Source organism: Hypanus sabinus, chromosome 30, assembly GCF_030144855.1.
Source record: "Hypanus sabinus isolate sHypSab1 chromosome 30, sHypSab1.hap1, whole genome shotgun sequence".
Classification (NCBI taxonomy): Eukaryota; Metazoa; Chordata; class Chondrichthyes; order Myliobatiformes; family Dasyatidae; genus Hypanus; species Hypanus sabinus.
Window position 1 is genome coordinate 36447104 of NC_082735.1, and position 13986 is coordinate 36461089.

The window sequence follows — 13986 nt, forward strand, 5'->3', positions numbered from 1 at the left end:
TTAATGAGTTACAATCTCATTAGCAATCTTCTTGGTTTGTTAATACATTGTAGGATCTGCAGGAGTCATAGAACGCCTGTGAGTTTGTTTGTATTTATGTAATTGCTGGGAGTGAGTTAATATTTTACAGAGTGTATTATGTACTGCTATTTATTAGGGCTTATGTAATACTTTACAGCATTCTGGAATTTGCAAAAATTTTATGAGATATCTGAGAGTATGCTAATATTTACTGGGACTCCTGTGAGATTGTTTCCCCTTTGAGAGCTACTGTTGGTGTACTATTACAGGCACTCTGGGACTGCTAATATTCTATGAGATTTCTTAGGAAGTACTAAACATTACAGAGTAACTGAGAATACTTTGGTATCTTATGCAATCCATAGGTATGTGATAATTTTCCATGGGCTCCCTGGAGCACTTCAGTGTTTTATGGAGTCTCTTGCACTCGTTTATATTGCATCTGGGGGATTTGCTTAGCTGTGTTAATATTCTATGGACTTCCTGGGAGAGCATTAATATGCCAGGAGTAAGTGGAAATGTGTTTAGATTTCACGGCATCTTTGACAGTGTTCTAATATCCTACGGGATTGTTGGGATTTTGTTAGATTCCCTGGGGCTTTTTCAATATTTTTAGACTGGGAATTTATAATGAACTCCCATGGGATTTTCCCCCCCAACATTTTATGGAGCCTCCGGTAATGTTCATAGTCTATGGACTTTCTGAGTGTGTAAGTTGATGGAATCTCTGGGAGTGTGTTAACATACAGTATTTAGGAATAGCAAGAAAGGTATCGGTTCTGGAGGAGTGAAGTATTTTGTGTGTCATTTATTATGGTTAATATTCTTCAGCTTTACTGAGAGTATTTAATGGAATTGGTGGTCTTTACTGAGGGTATTTAAGGGTATTGGTGGTCTTTACTGAGGGTATTTAATGGAATTGGTGGTCTTTCATATTCTTCTGGCATGTTTTTATTTTATTTCCAGATACAGCGCAGAGCAGGACCTTCTGGCCCTTCGAGCCCAGCTGCCCATCTATCCACCCATTTAACCCTAGCCTAATCACAGGGCAATTTAACCTACTAACCAGTACATCTTTGGATGGTGGGAGGAAACCCACTGGAAGAAATGTACAAATCTGCTTACCAGGCAAACCCGAATTGAACTCTGAACTCTCGACGCCCCGAGCTGTAGTAGCACCACACTTACTATGTGACTGTGGCACTCCTTGTCATCTCTGGAACTCAGTCTTCTATGGAGTGACTGGAATTTTGTATTGTATGGGCTGAGTTTGTAAATTATTAACACACTCAAAACTTTAAAATATTAACCAAGTTGCTGGAAGGATATATAACAGGCTTGAGGGTGTTAATATTTTATGAACTAAGGGTGTGGGAGTATTTTCCAGATACTGAGAGTCTGCTAATATGTTAAGAAGTTTCTGGCAGTATATTAACATTTTATAAAACTACTGGGTAGGTAGGTTAATACAGTTGATAAGTTAATATTTAATAGGATTGCTGTGGGGGAGTGTACAATATTTTAGTGTTGCTAGTTTTAATTATTTATGGGGTGCTGAGGAACTATTAATATTTTATAGTTTCTGAAATTGTGTTAATATTTCAAGGGGTCTTTTGAATGTTTGAATGTCTTACTATAGTTTCCCAAGTAGCTGATATATTACAGGGTCTCCTATGCTGTTAATTTTAGATGGGGTGGGTGGGTGGGTAAATCATCAAGAAAAATGCAGTAGTACAAGGTCACCTTTGCAAAGTTCTCCGTTGCTCCAGGTTCCGAAGCCTCATGACTCATACCACCAGGTTCAGGAACAGTTATTGTCCATCAAGCTCTTAAACCTGAGGGCAAACTATTCCCACAATGCATAGCTTCACTTTCCAGGAGTCATCCCATGTTCTCAATACTCATTGCTTATTTATTATTTTTCTTTTTGTCAGCTATTTGCAGTTTGTTGTCTTTTACACACTAGTTGGTTGTCCATCCTGTCGAGTGTGGTTTTTCATTGATTCTATTGTGTTTCTTGTATTGTGAATGCCCACAAGAAAATTAATCTCAATATTCTACATGGTGATATATACATATGTACTTTTGACAGATTTACTTTGATCTTGGATTCCTAAACATGAGAATTTTTACTTATTTGTAAATTTCCAGGTGAAAAAAATCCAGTTTCATAAATTTTCCCCACTTTTGCACCAATTCTCACATTATAGAATTAATTTCCATCCCGTTGCTTCAAGAAAGATGACAAGCTGCACTGTCAGTTGTTCCTCAGTCACACCTCTCAGTTTCCACTCAATAACTGACATTATATTTATAAATGTATTTTTATTATGTATAAAATTTACATGTCCATAAACTTTTATAAAAAGTTTTTTTTAAAAACATCAGAAGAAATACATGTTCGCAGGAAAATTTCTCCCCACAAATATACAAAAGATACTCTAGTATAGAGTTCGCAAAAGTTGGGGAACTTCACTCCCCCTTCTACAGATCAATGATGCAGCGTCTACTTGAAGCTCTTCTCCAAGATTTGTGCATTTCCACTAGAATGGACATAGATTCCTCCTCCCAGTACAGACATGTTTCAAAAGTTTCAAGAGTTTTTTTTTGGGATTTGTTTGAAAAATATTTAGAACAGTGCAGTACTGCATGCACAAGTTTCAACAGTGAAATGGTAGTCATCACAAGTGTTAAGAAACTGGGAGACTTCCTGATCCGACTATTCCCAGACAGTGCTACAGGCCTAACTGGAGAATCCTTGGGTCCACATGTTGAAAATTGGGCATGTCTTAAAATCGCGATACTGCACTTGGAGCTGACAGGGAAAATGGATCAGCCATGACGAAATACAGGAGACCTGAAGGGCCAAATGGCCTAATTCTGCTCCTATACCTTATGGCCTTAATTGATGGCTCTATTTAAGGGTAAAAGAGTAGTCCTTATTAGTAGATCCAGCGATAGTCCCCTACACTATTGTACTGTTACTGTTCCCACATGCAACCTGCTCAGATGTTCCCCTCACACACCAGGAAGTAGTAGCCCTCTCATTGGAGCTGAGAGAACTTTATCCATCAGTAACCTCTGGAGTGAGTACCAGGAATGGATTGCCTGAAGTGGCGTGGCACAGACCATCGCAACACTTGAGGTATTTGCTTGAGTACATGAAGGAGAGGGGGGCTCGGATTATAGTTACAGTCCCTACAGAAAACAGACAATCTAGCAGGGATGATGCTGTGGTTGGCATGGATTAGATGGGCTGAAAGGCCTGTTTCCCTGCTGTACTTCTCTAGGACTCTATAACTTTGAAGGCAACAGCCCCACGAGTGAGTCCAAAACACATCGACTCATTCTGCAAGAGGATGATCCATGCTATGAGAAACAGCACCCTACACCGTACTGGGGCACAAATTCTGTAGCAAAGCACGGTTATCTATGCCACAGAAGGTTCTGAGCAAAAACAGAGCTTGAGGCTTGAACACTGTAAGAGCTCTGATTAATCGGGAATTGTCAATACACTAGCCATTATAATATTGAATTCCAGACCAGCCAAATCCTCTCTGTTTGGTCCCCTCAAAAAAAATTGTCGACTGAACTTAAATCCTGGTATTTGCTGCTTTTCATCAAGTTCCAATCAACCAGCATCTTACAAAAGATTAATCATGAATCACATAATTTCTCCATTAATTTCTAAAAATATCTTTCAAGAAATCAAGCTGACTTCATTAAAATTCTTTGGTCCTTAAGATAAAATGCGAGGTGTTTATAAATAGAGTACTCTGGGTGCCAAATCGAAAGCGCTCCCCAGATATGTACGGGCTCGTTCTTTAAAAAAAACACAAAACACGATTTGTCCTTGAAATGTTGAAGACATTGCTGGAAGTGGTAACGGGAAGGGTGGGGAGGGGGTGTGAGGTCTTGACGCTTGATTCACTGGCGGGACACTCGAGAGCGGCGAGTTGGACGCACACCTGCAGCAATGAATGGGAGAGAGGCGTGTCAGTCAGCGAGATTGCGAGAGCCGGGCCAGACATACTGGCACCAGGCAGGAACCCCCGCACAGCCCCGATCGATAAACCATCGGCACAGCCAGCGCGAAAAAAACACGGCTCAAACCCACACACACATAAACCTCTCTCCACGGCGCGGCAGTTTCCTAACTGGCACCGTTTACTGCCCCTAAGTCTTCGCAGATGTTGCTACAATTACCCGGACCAGAAAGAGCAACAACAATACGAATGTTTGGTGGCGCCTTCCTGTGGGTGGGGGTAATATCTCGATGCACATCTGCAGCTCTTCAGCATCCTAGCTCAGCAAGAAGGATACAAACTATACAACTCCCTTCCTGTTGCTAAACAGTCCCAGCTAAATATTTTCCCAAACAAAACCCTCGAAGTTCTATACATAATTCTTTCTGCCGAGTCCGATTTCCCACTTATTCATTCCGAAGATTTTTGCAAGAGTTTATTCATTCTCAAGACTTTAAAGTTATTAGGATTTAAATCATAAGTTATTTTAAAATGTTGCAATTTTAAAATTCAAAAATCGAACTATACCCATATTCATATCTTGATTCATCTGCCCACTGCACATCTTTATAATGTAACATTAATATTGTACTACTGTAAGCATTTGAATTAAATTGAGTTTCCAGTGATTTCAGCAAAGTATTGGCTACATGTTCCTGCATCCAATTGCTAATTATGTTACTTGTACAACCTTTATACAGTAACTCACCGCGGCTTTTATCAGTGACACAAGGTCAGACTCTCTCCTTCACTAGACAGTTCCGACCGCTGAAAGTGGGAGAGGAGAGATGTTAACAGAGAAGCTAGAGGAACTTTGTTTTAACAAAAACATGCAGAAAAAATGCTTTCATAATCCGAAAAGTCAGGTGCATGGATTACCTGCAACGTTAGTAGGGAGCTGCTCGATGCCGTGTTCTCGGGGTCCTTCTGCTGGCTTTCTAATGCAATCTGTAGGTCAAATATATAATCGATAACATGCTGGAGGATTTCCATTTTGCTGACTTTCCTGTTCTGGGGAATGCTAGGGACCAGCTCCATCAGTTTACAGTAGCAGTCGTTCATATCGTACAACAAGGTGATGGAGTCTTCTACCGCGTTCTTACCCCGTGAGATGGCCAAACTCTGATCAGACAAGCAGCACACCGCCTCGTGACAGCTTCTCACTGATCGGATGGGGCTGATAGCTTTCATCTCTTCCTCCCTCAAAGTTCCTCGAGGATTGTTTGTGACTATAAATATATATATGTATATATATATATATTCTTAAAAGATCCTCGTTTTGGAGCACGGTCTTACAAAATGCAGTTCTCGCAAATGATAAAAGCAGCAATGCTAGCTATGTTTTGGACTTTCCTCTATTTATGTCAGTCTAGTTGCAGCCACACCCCCCTTCATTTGCACAGAAAGGCGACGTCACTTCACCTCCTCCGGGCGCCCAGTGAGAACCTGTCTTTGGAAAGACGAGCGACAATGGTTCAGAAACGGCCCAGCCCATAGGACAGCTCGAAACGGATGAGCAGCGCCGCCGGTGGAAGGGGAGACAGGAACCGGGCGGCTGGGGGTTGCGTGGAGTGGGGGGAGCAGTGGAACAAGCCGGCATTTACGGTGCGAATTCCTTCACAGGTTTTTGAGTATCAGAACGCAGAAGTGAATAATCAGTTTGAAAGCAGATGATTGTCAATTTATATTTTAAACAGCCTTTTAGAGAGACAGCAATGTTCCCTCTAGAGTTTTTTTTTCAATTACGAAAAGAGACTAGCTATTGTCAGCAGCTCGAGAGAAAAAAACACTGATTCATAACTTGCGAGTTCATTTATTTGTCAAGACGTTACTTAAAAGTAGCCGGTTATTTCTGGGTTTCATTGTCTTCATTATTCAAGATTTTTTAAAAAAATTTCATCCGGATCCCGTGTATTTTTTATGCAGAATCTCTTGAGTCTCTTTCTTCATTAATTCTGTCAACTACCATCCGTGCAGTTAGCTCCTGTCCTACACTTCCTTCTTAAAAAAAACTCTTAAAAACTCACAAAGACCGTTTGCTGTAAAAATTCTCGTTGTGACTAATACAAGTGGCGGTTTGACACAGCTGTGCAAAGCAACAGTTGTTTTAAAAACGTCTTTTTGCATCATTCCAAACCGTTTTAATCTGCAAAATTACTGGCGCCTAAAATTCGCTTTCAATTTGCATGTATATATTTCACATGCCTGATGTTGGGTTCGTTGCTCTATGATTTGTATAGAAAGTCTTCAAAAACATAACATGCCTAAACTTGGTCTCAAAGTTTTAATATATACTCTATTATTTCAATTTCTAATATTAAAAAACCAAATGTTTACAATTTTTTAAAAAGATTAACATTTTGTAGTTTCTGAACTTCTTGCGAAGCTTGCAATGTTTCAACTTTTGCACACATCTTGTCATAACTTTTTTTTAGGACCGAAAAGTGATCTTTACACATCTGGCTGTTCCTGCCAGCTGTGTTGATCTAGGTAGATTGGTTTTCTCAAGGCAAACAGGGCTAGTTTTGACAGGTGATGAATTGGCAGGAACAAGGAGCAATCAGCAGATTCAGTTCCAGACTCCCTGGCGCCAACCCCGTGACGTCACCCATTCATAAGAGCCAGCGCTGGCGCCGCTACGGCGGTTTCCAAGGTGATTGTAACCAGGAGCCCTGACAAGAACTGTCAATCAAATACTTTTCCCCAACCGTCCAATCAACGAGGGGCGGGGGCCGAGCCAGTGGGCTGTGTAACCTTGGCGTCGTTGTTTGTCATGCGCTGGTCTGTAGCAATTTGACCAAAGTCTGGGATTACTCCAAGGCTGTTTGTCAGAAGTGTCAAATCAGTAAGGATATGTGTTTGTCCCCTTCATGCCACCGCGACTGGGGATGATTTTATGGCAGGGCCACCTGCATATTTCCATTTGTTCTCCTTTAAACTGGCAACGAGTCTTGTATTCTGAAGCGAATGTAAATCCCACGACTAAGGAACAGCAAGAAGTATTTTCTGCATTAGTAAGTAATGATTCCAGTGTGTAAGAGTAGTTCATTCAACAAACTTACGTTTTGTCTTCCCCCCTGCACAAAACCCAACATCTAACCAAAATGTGGTTGCATCCGGACTGAATGATTAAGCGTCACAGCCCTCCCTAACGGTGGTTTCAGAGGTGAAAATAAGCCGGTAAAGGTTGACGCTGCCCATCCGTGAGAATGAAAATCGGGCTGACTGTCACTGACATAGTGTCACGGAATTTGTGCTTTGCAGTGTGATACATAAAGACATTGCTGTCATCGAGTCCTAGAAAAGAACAGCACAGAAACAGGCCCTTCGGTCCATCTAGTCCATACCAAACAATCTGCCAGCTCTCTCATACCTGCACCAGGACCACAGCCCTCCATACCCCCTACCACCCATGTATCTATCCAAATTTCTCTTAAACGTTGGAATTGAGCTTGTCTGCACCACTTGCACTGTCAGCTCATTCCACACTCTCAGGAGCCTCTGAGTGAAGAACTTTCCCCTCATGTTCACCTTCAACCTTTCACCTTCCACCCTGTATGTTCCAATAAGAAACAAAATAAATACATAGTGCAGAAAAAGAGCAGAATACTGAGGTAGTGTTCCTGGGTTCATTGTCCGTTCAGAAATCTGTTGGTGGCGGGGAAGAATCTGATCCTAAAACACTGAGCATGTGTCATCATGTTCCTGTGCCCCCTCCGCGGTAGTAATGAGAAGAGGTAGTGTCCTGGATGGAGGCTCCCTGAGGTGCTGTTCTGGCTGATGGAGGACCGTGTGGCAGTATGGAGCTGTCCCTGTCTACAACCTTCTGCAGTTTAGTTTTTTCAATCCTGTGCATTGGAACTTCTTTACCAGGTGCTGGTGAAACCATTCAGAATGCTCTCCACTGTAAACCTGCAGAAATTTGCTGCAGTCTTTGGTACTATATACATGCCAGATCTCCTCAAACTCTTTAACTGTCGTGAAATTTGTTGTTTTGTGGCAGCAATACATAATAAAAATATGAATTGCACTAAGGAAGAAAGTTAAAAGTGAATTTTATTATCAAAGTGCATCTATGTCACCATATACAAGCTTGAAATTAATTTTCTTGTGTAAATCTATAGATTAATAACAATAACAGAATGAATGAAGGAGCCCCCAACTTGGGCAATCATCCTGACTATGGGACACAACAAACTGTGCAAATACAAAAATAGGAAATAATAATAGTAAATAAATAAACAATGAATATCGAGAGCATGAGATGAAGAGTCCTTGAAAGCGATTAGATTGTGGGAATACTTCGATAATGAGGCAGGTGAAGTTATCCCCTCTGGTTCTAGAGCCTGACGGTTGAAGGGCAATAACTTCCTGAACCTGGTGCTGAAAGTCCTGAGGCTCTTGTATCCTTTTCCTGATGGCAACAGTGGGAAGAGAGCATGTCCTGGATTGTGAGGGGGTGGGTGTCCTTGATGATAGATTTTGCTTTCTTGCGATAGCATTTCATATAGATGTGCTCAATGGCTGGGAGGGCTTTACCCGTGATGGACTGGGCTGTATCCACTACTTTCTGTCGGATTTTCTGTTTGAGGGCATTGGTGTTTCTGTATCGGGCTATGAGGCAGCCAGTCAATATACTCTCCGCCTCACAAATAAAAAAGTTTGTTACAAGTTTTAGATATCATGCCCGATCTCCAAACAACTCCTAAAGAAGTAGAGGCACCTCCATGCTTTCTTTGTAATTGCACTTACAAGAAGTGTTAGCTTTCAAGCCCTGCTACAACTATTGAGAATCCGTCGTTGATACAGGTTTGGTCCAGACTTGCCACTTAGGCCGTGAAATGGCTTTCCGGAGGTCGTACCTGAACCTCTTGTTTGTAACTTTCTCGGTCACTGGACTTGAATAGCTCTGATCTGGTTCTCAGCACATTTCAGATCTCATGGTTCATCCAGGGCTTCTGACTGGGGAAGACTCTGAATGATTTTCTGGGGGCATACTTGCCTACAGCTGTTTTAATGAAGTCTGTTACAACCCCGTGGTGTCTTCTTTCAGAGACCCAGATCATAAACACGGAAGATCCAGCAGAGGAGAGGTTGATGTTGTGGCACTGCTCAGCCAGACTTTCAGTCTCCCTCCTTTACGTTGATGTGTCACCACTTTAATTTGGCCTACAACAGTGGTGTCTTCAGCAAGTTTAAATATGGCATTAGAGCTGTGTTTTGCCTGACAGTCATAAGCAGTAAGTGAGTAGAGCATGTGGTTAAGCACACAGTATTGTAGTGTACCTGTGCTGATGGAGATCATGGAGGAGATATTGTTGGCAATCCAAACTGACTGTGGTCTGCAGATGAGGAAATTCAATTGCACAAGAAGGATTTGAGGCTTATTGATTAGTTTTGAGGGAATGATGGTCTATAACTTTGCTGACAATACAACCATTGTTGGCAGAATTTCAAACAATGATAAGGGGGCGTGCAGGAGCAAGATATATCAGTTGGGTGCTGCAACCTTATACTCAATGTCAGTAAGATCAAAGAACGGATCGTGGACTGAAGAAAGGGGAAGATGAGGGTACACATACCAGCCCTCATAGAGGGATCAGAAGAGAAGAGAGAGCAATTTCAAATTCCAGGGTGCCAGTATCTCAGAGGACCTAACCTGGACACAACGTATTGATGCAGCTACAAGGAAGGCCTGACAAGAGTTATATTTCATTAGGAGTTTGAGAAAATTTGGTATGTTTCCAAAAACACTTGAAAATTTCTACGTGTACCTGGAGAGTGTTCTAATTGGGCTGCACCACTGATATGGTGGTGGTGTGGGGGCGGAGGGTGGGGGGGGTGTGGAAAGCAGGATTGAAGTAAGCTGCGGAGAGTTGTAAACTTAGTCTGCTCCATCGTGAACACCAGCCCCTGTCATACCCAGGACATCTTCAAGGAGCTCAATGCCTCAAAATGGCAGTGTCCATCATTAAGGAACCCCATCCCCCCGGTCATGCCTTGTTCTCCTTGCTACCATCAGGGAGGAGGAACAGAAGCCTGAAGACACACACTCAATGATTCAGGAACAGCTTCTTCCCCTTTGCCATCCGATTTCTGAATAGACATTGAACCCATGAACACTACCTCCCTACTTTCTTTACTTCCTATTTTTGCAGTACTTATTGAACTATTTTTATGTATATATACACACTTATTGCAAGTCAGTTTTATTCTCTATTATTATGTGTTGTAAAGTACTGCTGCCACAAAGTCAACAAATTTCAGGATATTAAACACGATTCTGATTCTGATTCTGAATGTCTAGCGTCTCCAAGTCCCGAGCATCATGCAGATTCACTCCACATATTCCCCCCTCAAGCCCTTGACTGCCAGCCCCTTGGCTTTGGTTCCTAAACCTCCTCCACCTCCCATAATTGTATGACAACTCAGCTACACAGTCTGGCGACTTGTTAAAAGGCAGTACCTTGTAGATTGGGAGGGGTATTGCTCAGAAGATGATGGTCAAGATGGCGCTAGTGTACAATGCTTCATTGGTTGATGTCTTCCAGATAACTCATGAAAATATCTTTTTTACTTCTGTTAGATCTATTTTTCACCTTAAGTGTGTTTCTGGGACTGTTAAAGCCCGTGATTCACACTCTGGAGGTTGATTGAGAGTTACAGCGTTTTTTCTGTCTCCGACAAGAGTCTGGGAAGCGAGCGTGAGCTTTGTGGCAAAGAAACTTTGAGGCACGGTGCAAGCCGATAAATGACTACATCTCGCTGATTAATACATTGATTAGTTGCCAATTAAAGTGTCAAGGAAGATTGAGACATCAAGGCAGGTGAGAGAGATTTCACTGCCGACTGCTTTTCCTTTGATCACTGCAGGGATTGTGTTAGCAGCCTATTGCAGTGGCAGGCAGGTAGGCCTTGTGTGGTGATCCTCTCTTTCGATGACATCAGGGGATGGCATTGTGGTTCTGCACTTATGGATTGAACTATTGCATTTATGAACTGTGGACTTTTTCAGACTTATGGTTTTTCGATTCTGTGTTTTTTATAGCCCGTTCCTTTTCCTTTTTGTTGTGTGAGGGATTGCTTTTGGGGGTTGATTTTCTTGTGTTTTTCTGTGTGGGGGAGAGGATTTTCAGGGTTGATGATGGAGATGCTGCTCTTTTTGTGCAGTAGGGGGTGGGTTTGACGTTTCTCTCTGGACAACTTTCATGTTCTTTCTCTGTTTCGTGGCTATCTGGAGAAGACAGATCTCGGTTGTATATACACACATGCTTTGTTTATAAGTGAACTTTTGAAGAAAGTTGAATTCCTTCATGGGCCATCCTGGGTCCTACCTTGATTGAGGACTTTCATCAGCACCATCCTGATCACCCTGGGCCATCAGGAGCTGGCCATAGGAGTGGGGGGGGGGGGGGGTGTTCTGTCATGGTGCCAACTCAACAGCAGCAGGCACCTATGTTTTGGCGCTTCAGTTCCGCAGGGGTTTGATTTGCTGCCGCTGTCCCTTTAGGACTCAGACCACCAATTATTGCCTGCCACATTCCTTCATGGAAAATCTGTAAAGGTCTCATGCAGAGCACTCAGTGCTCAATTGTAGGAGTTCCATTTCTAGTACGACTGTTTGTGATTTTGCCTTTGGATCTCCTTTGAGTCACCCTTTCTATGTTAATTCTAGACCCAACTCTGTACAGGTTCACCCCCATCCACAGCTCTCTCGTTACACCCACAAACATCATTCCAGTTTCCTCAGGAGGGGCTGAGGGAACAGACATCGAGCCCTTCCTGCTGAAAGGCTTGCTGACACACTAGACTATATCTTCCTGTCAGGATCCGGTCCGGTCTGGAATCCGCATTCCGGGTCTCGATCCGGTCCGAGTGCTCCGGACTCCGGGTCCTGCAGTTGCCCCTCCCGTCACCAGTGATCTAGTTAGGATCCTCCTGGCTCAAGGAGACACACCTGTGACTCATTGAGCTGCAGGTGTTTATAAGGGGCCTTGGGACTGGGACCAGGCGGGTGGTCGTTTTGTTCTGTATCCTGTTCTGCCCTGGTTGGAATCCTGTTCTACCCTGGTTGCAGGTCTGTTCTGTATATGCTCTATCCGGTTGGTCTTGTTCCCCTGCTTCTCTCCCGTATGCTGGTCCCGCTGTTCCGCCTTATTCTCCTTGCTTGTGCTGCCACGCTGTCGGTTGCCCTTCCCAATTTACCACTGTACCCGGTGGATCACTGTAGTTTTGCTGCTTGCCCTGGACCCAGCTTCCTACCCCTCGCTTCCGTCGGGTGGGTCCGGCCGGACTGCCACTGCCAGGCGGGTGTTCTGCCCCTTCCACCTATTGCTCCCTATGGGTTGTGCCCCGCACATGCCCAGGTTTCTATGTGTTCCACTTGGGAGGCGGCCCTGCCCAGGATCCATGCGGCCCGCCCTAGGGACTCCTACCCTTGCCTGCCCCAAACTGTGGGATCTGCCTGCCTGCCTGCCTGAACTCCGGGAGCCCGCTCCGCTCCGCCTGCCTGAACTCCGGGAGCCTGCTCCGCTCTGCCTGCCTGAACTCCGGGAGCCCGCTCCGCTCCGCCTGCCTGAACTCCGGGAGCCCGCTCCGCTCCGCCTGCCTGAACTCCGGGAGCCCGCTCCGCTCTGCCTGAACTCCGGGAGCCCGCTCCGCTCCGCTCTGCCTGAACTCCGGGAGCCCGCTCCGCTCCGCTCTGCCTGAACTCCGGGAGCCCGCTCCGCTCCGCCTGCCTGAACTCCGGGAGCCCGCTCCGCTCCGCTCTGCCTGAACTCCGGGAGCCCGCTCCGCTCCGCTCTGCCTGAACTCCGGGAGCCCGCTCCGCTCCGCTCTGCCTGAACTCCGGGAGCCCGCTCCGCTCCGCTCTGCCTGAACTCCGGGAGCCCGCTCCGCTCCGCTCTGCCTGAACTCCGGGAGCCCGCTCCGCTCCGCTCTGCCTGAACTCCGGGAGCCCGCTCCGCTCCGCTCTGCCTGAACTCCGGGAGCCCGCTCCGCTCCGCTCTGCCTGAACTCCGGGAGCCCGCTCCGCTCCGCTCTGCCTGAACTCCGGGAGCCCGCTCCGCTCCGCTCTGCCTGAACTCCGGGAGCCCGCTCCGCTCCGCTCTGCCTGAACTCCGGGAGCCCGCTCCGCTCCGCTCTGCCTGAACTCCGGGAGCCCGCTCCGCTCCGCTCTGCCTGAACTCCGGGAGCCCGCTCCGCTCCGCTCTGCCTGAACTCCGGGAGCCCGCTCCGCTCCGCTCTGCCTGAACTCCGGGAGCCCGCTCCGCTCCGCTCTGCCTGAACTCCGGGAGCCCGCTCCGCTCCGCTCTGCCTGAACTCCGGGAGCCCGCTCCGCTCCGCTCTGCCTGAACTCCGGGAGCCCGCTCCGCTCCGCTCTGCCTGAACTCCGGGAGCCCGCTCTGCCTGAACTCCGGGAGCCCGCTCTGCCTGAACTCCGGGAGCCCGCTCCGCTCCGCTCTGCCTGAACTCCGGGAGCCCGCTCCGCTCCGCTCTGCCTGAACTCCGGGAGCCCGCTCCGCTCCGCTCTGCCTGAACTCCGGGAGCCCGCTCCGCTCCGCCTGCCTGACACTCTATCTACCTGAACCCCAGCTACCCTTAGTTGCCTTGGCAACCCCATCCTGTCCTCCCCTAGTACTTCAGTGTCTGCGTCCTGCGTTTGGGTCCATCCGGCTCCCGTTCCTGACAATTCCCTGCACTCATCCGCTGGCCAGGATGATGCCATAACCAAGGAGACCAGTGGCCCTCTGTGACTATGTGTGGTCATCTTGTTTATTTTGGGTCTGAGTCTAAGTTAATTCTAGACCTTAATTTGCACTTGGGTTCCGCACCATCCATAGCTCTCTTGATACAGTACTCCACTAGTTGTGTCCTTGGTACTACAGTAAATTTATTAAGCATGGTTTTCCCTTCAAAAATCTATGCCAACTATGCCCAG

General features: G+C 45.7%; 1 protein-coding gene and 1 long non-coding RNA gene across 10 annotated transcripts in view; one reads left to right on the top strand and one right to left on the bottom strand.

Moving 5' to 3' along the window:
• Positions 1-2326: 2326 nt before the first annotated feature.
• id3 (inhibitor of DNA binding 3) lies at positions 2327-5383 on the bottom strand. Its single transcript, XM_059954713.1, has 3 exons — positions 4926-5383; positions 4756-4814; positions 2327-3989 (listed from the first exon to the last, which is right to left on the bottom strand). Exons 1-2 carry the CDS (start codon positions 5235-5237, stop codon positions 4767-4769), a joined length of 360 nt encoding a protein of 119 aa, XP_059810696.1. The 5' UTR covers positions 5238-5383; the 3' UTR covers positions 2327-3989; positions 4756-4766.
• Positions 5384-6785: 1402 nt separating this feature from the next.
• Positions 6786-13986, top strand: part of LOC132383571 (uncharacterized) — a 175690-nt gene continuing 168489 nt past the window's right edge. For 6 of the 9 annotated variants that reach the window (XR_009508726.1, XR_009508723.1, XR_009508722.1 and 3 more), the window contains exon 1: positions 6787-7060. This is a non-coding gene — a long non-coding RNA (uncharacterized LOC132383571). Of the gene's footprint in view, positions 7061-13986 lie in introns of all 9 variants that reach the window. The other 3 variants (XR_009508721.1, XR_009508719.1, XR_009508718.1) reach the window with 3 other exon arrangements.

What these genes read in the sequence shown, in the direction of transcription:
- id3 (XM_059954713.1), bottom strand. Translation starts at nt 5,237, where the DNA reads ATGAAAGCTATCAGCCCCATCCGATCAGTGAGAAGCTGTCACGAGGCG. An exon ending in GCTCCCTACTAACGTTGCAG is followed by an intron (nt 4,815 to 4,925) that starts GTAATCCATGCA and finishes TCCCACTTTCAG; the next exon opens with CGGTCGGAACTGTCTAGTGA.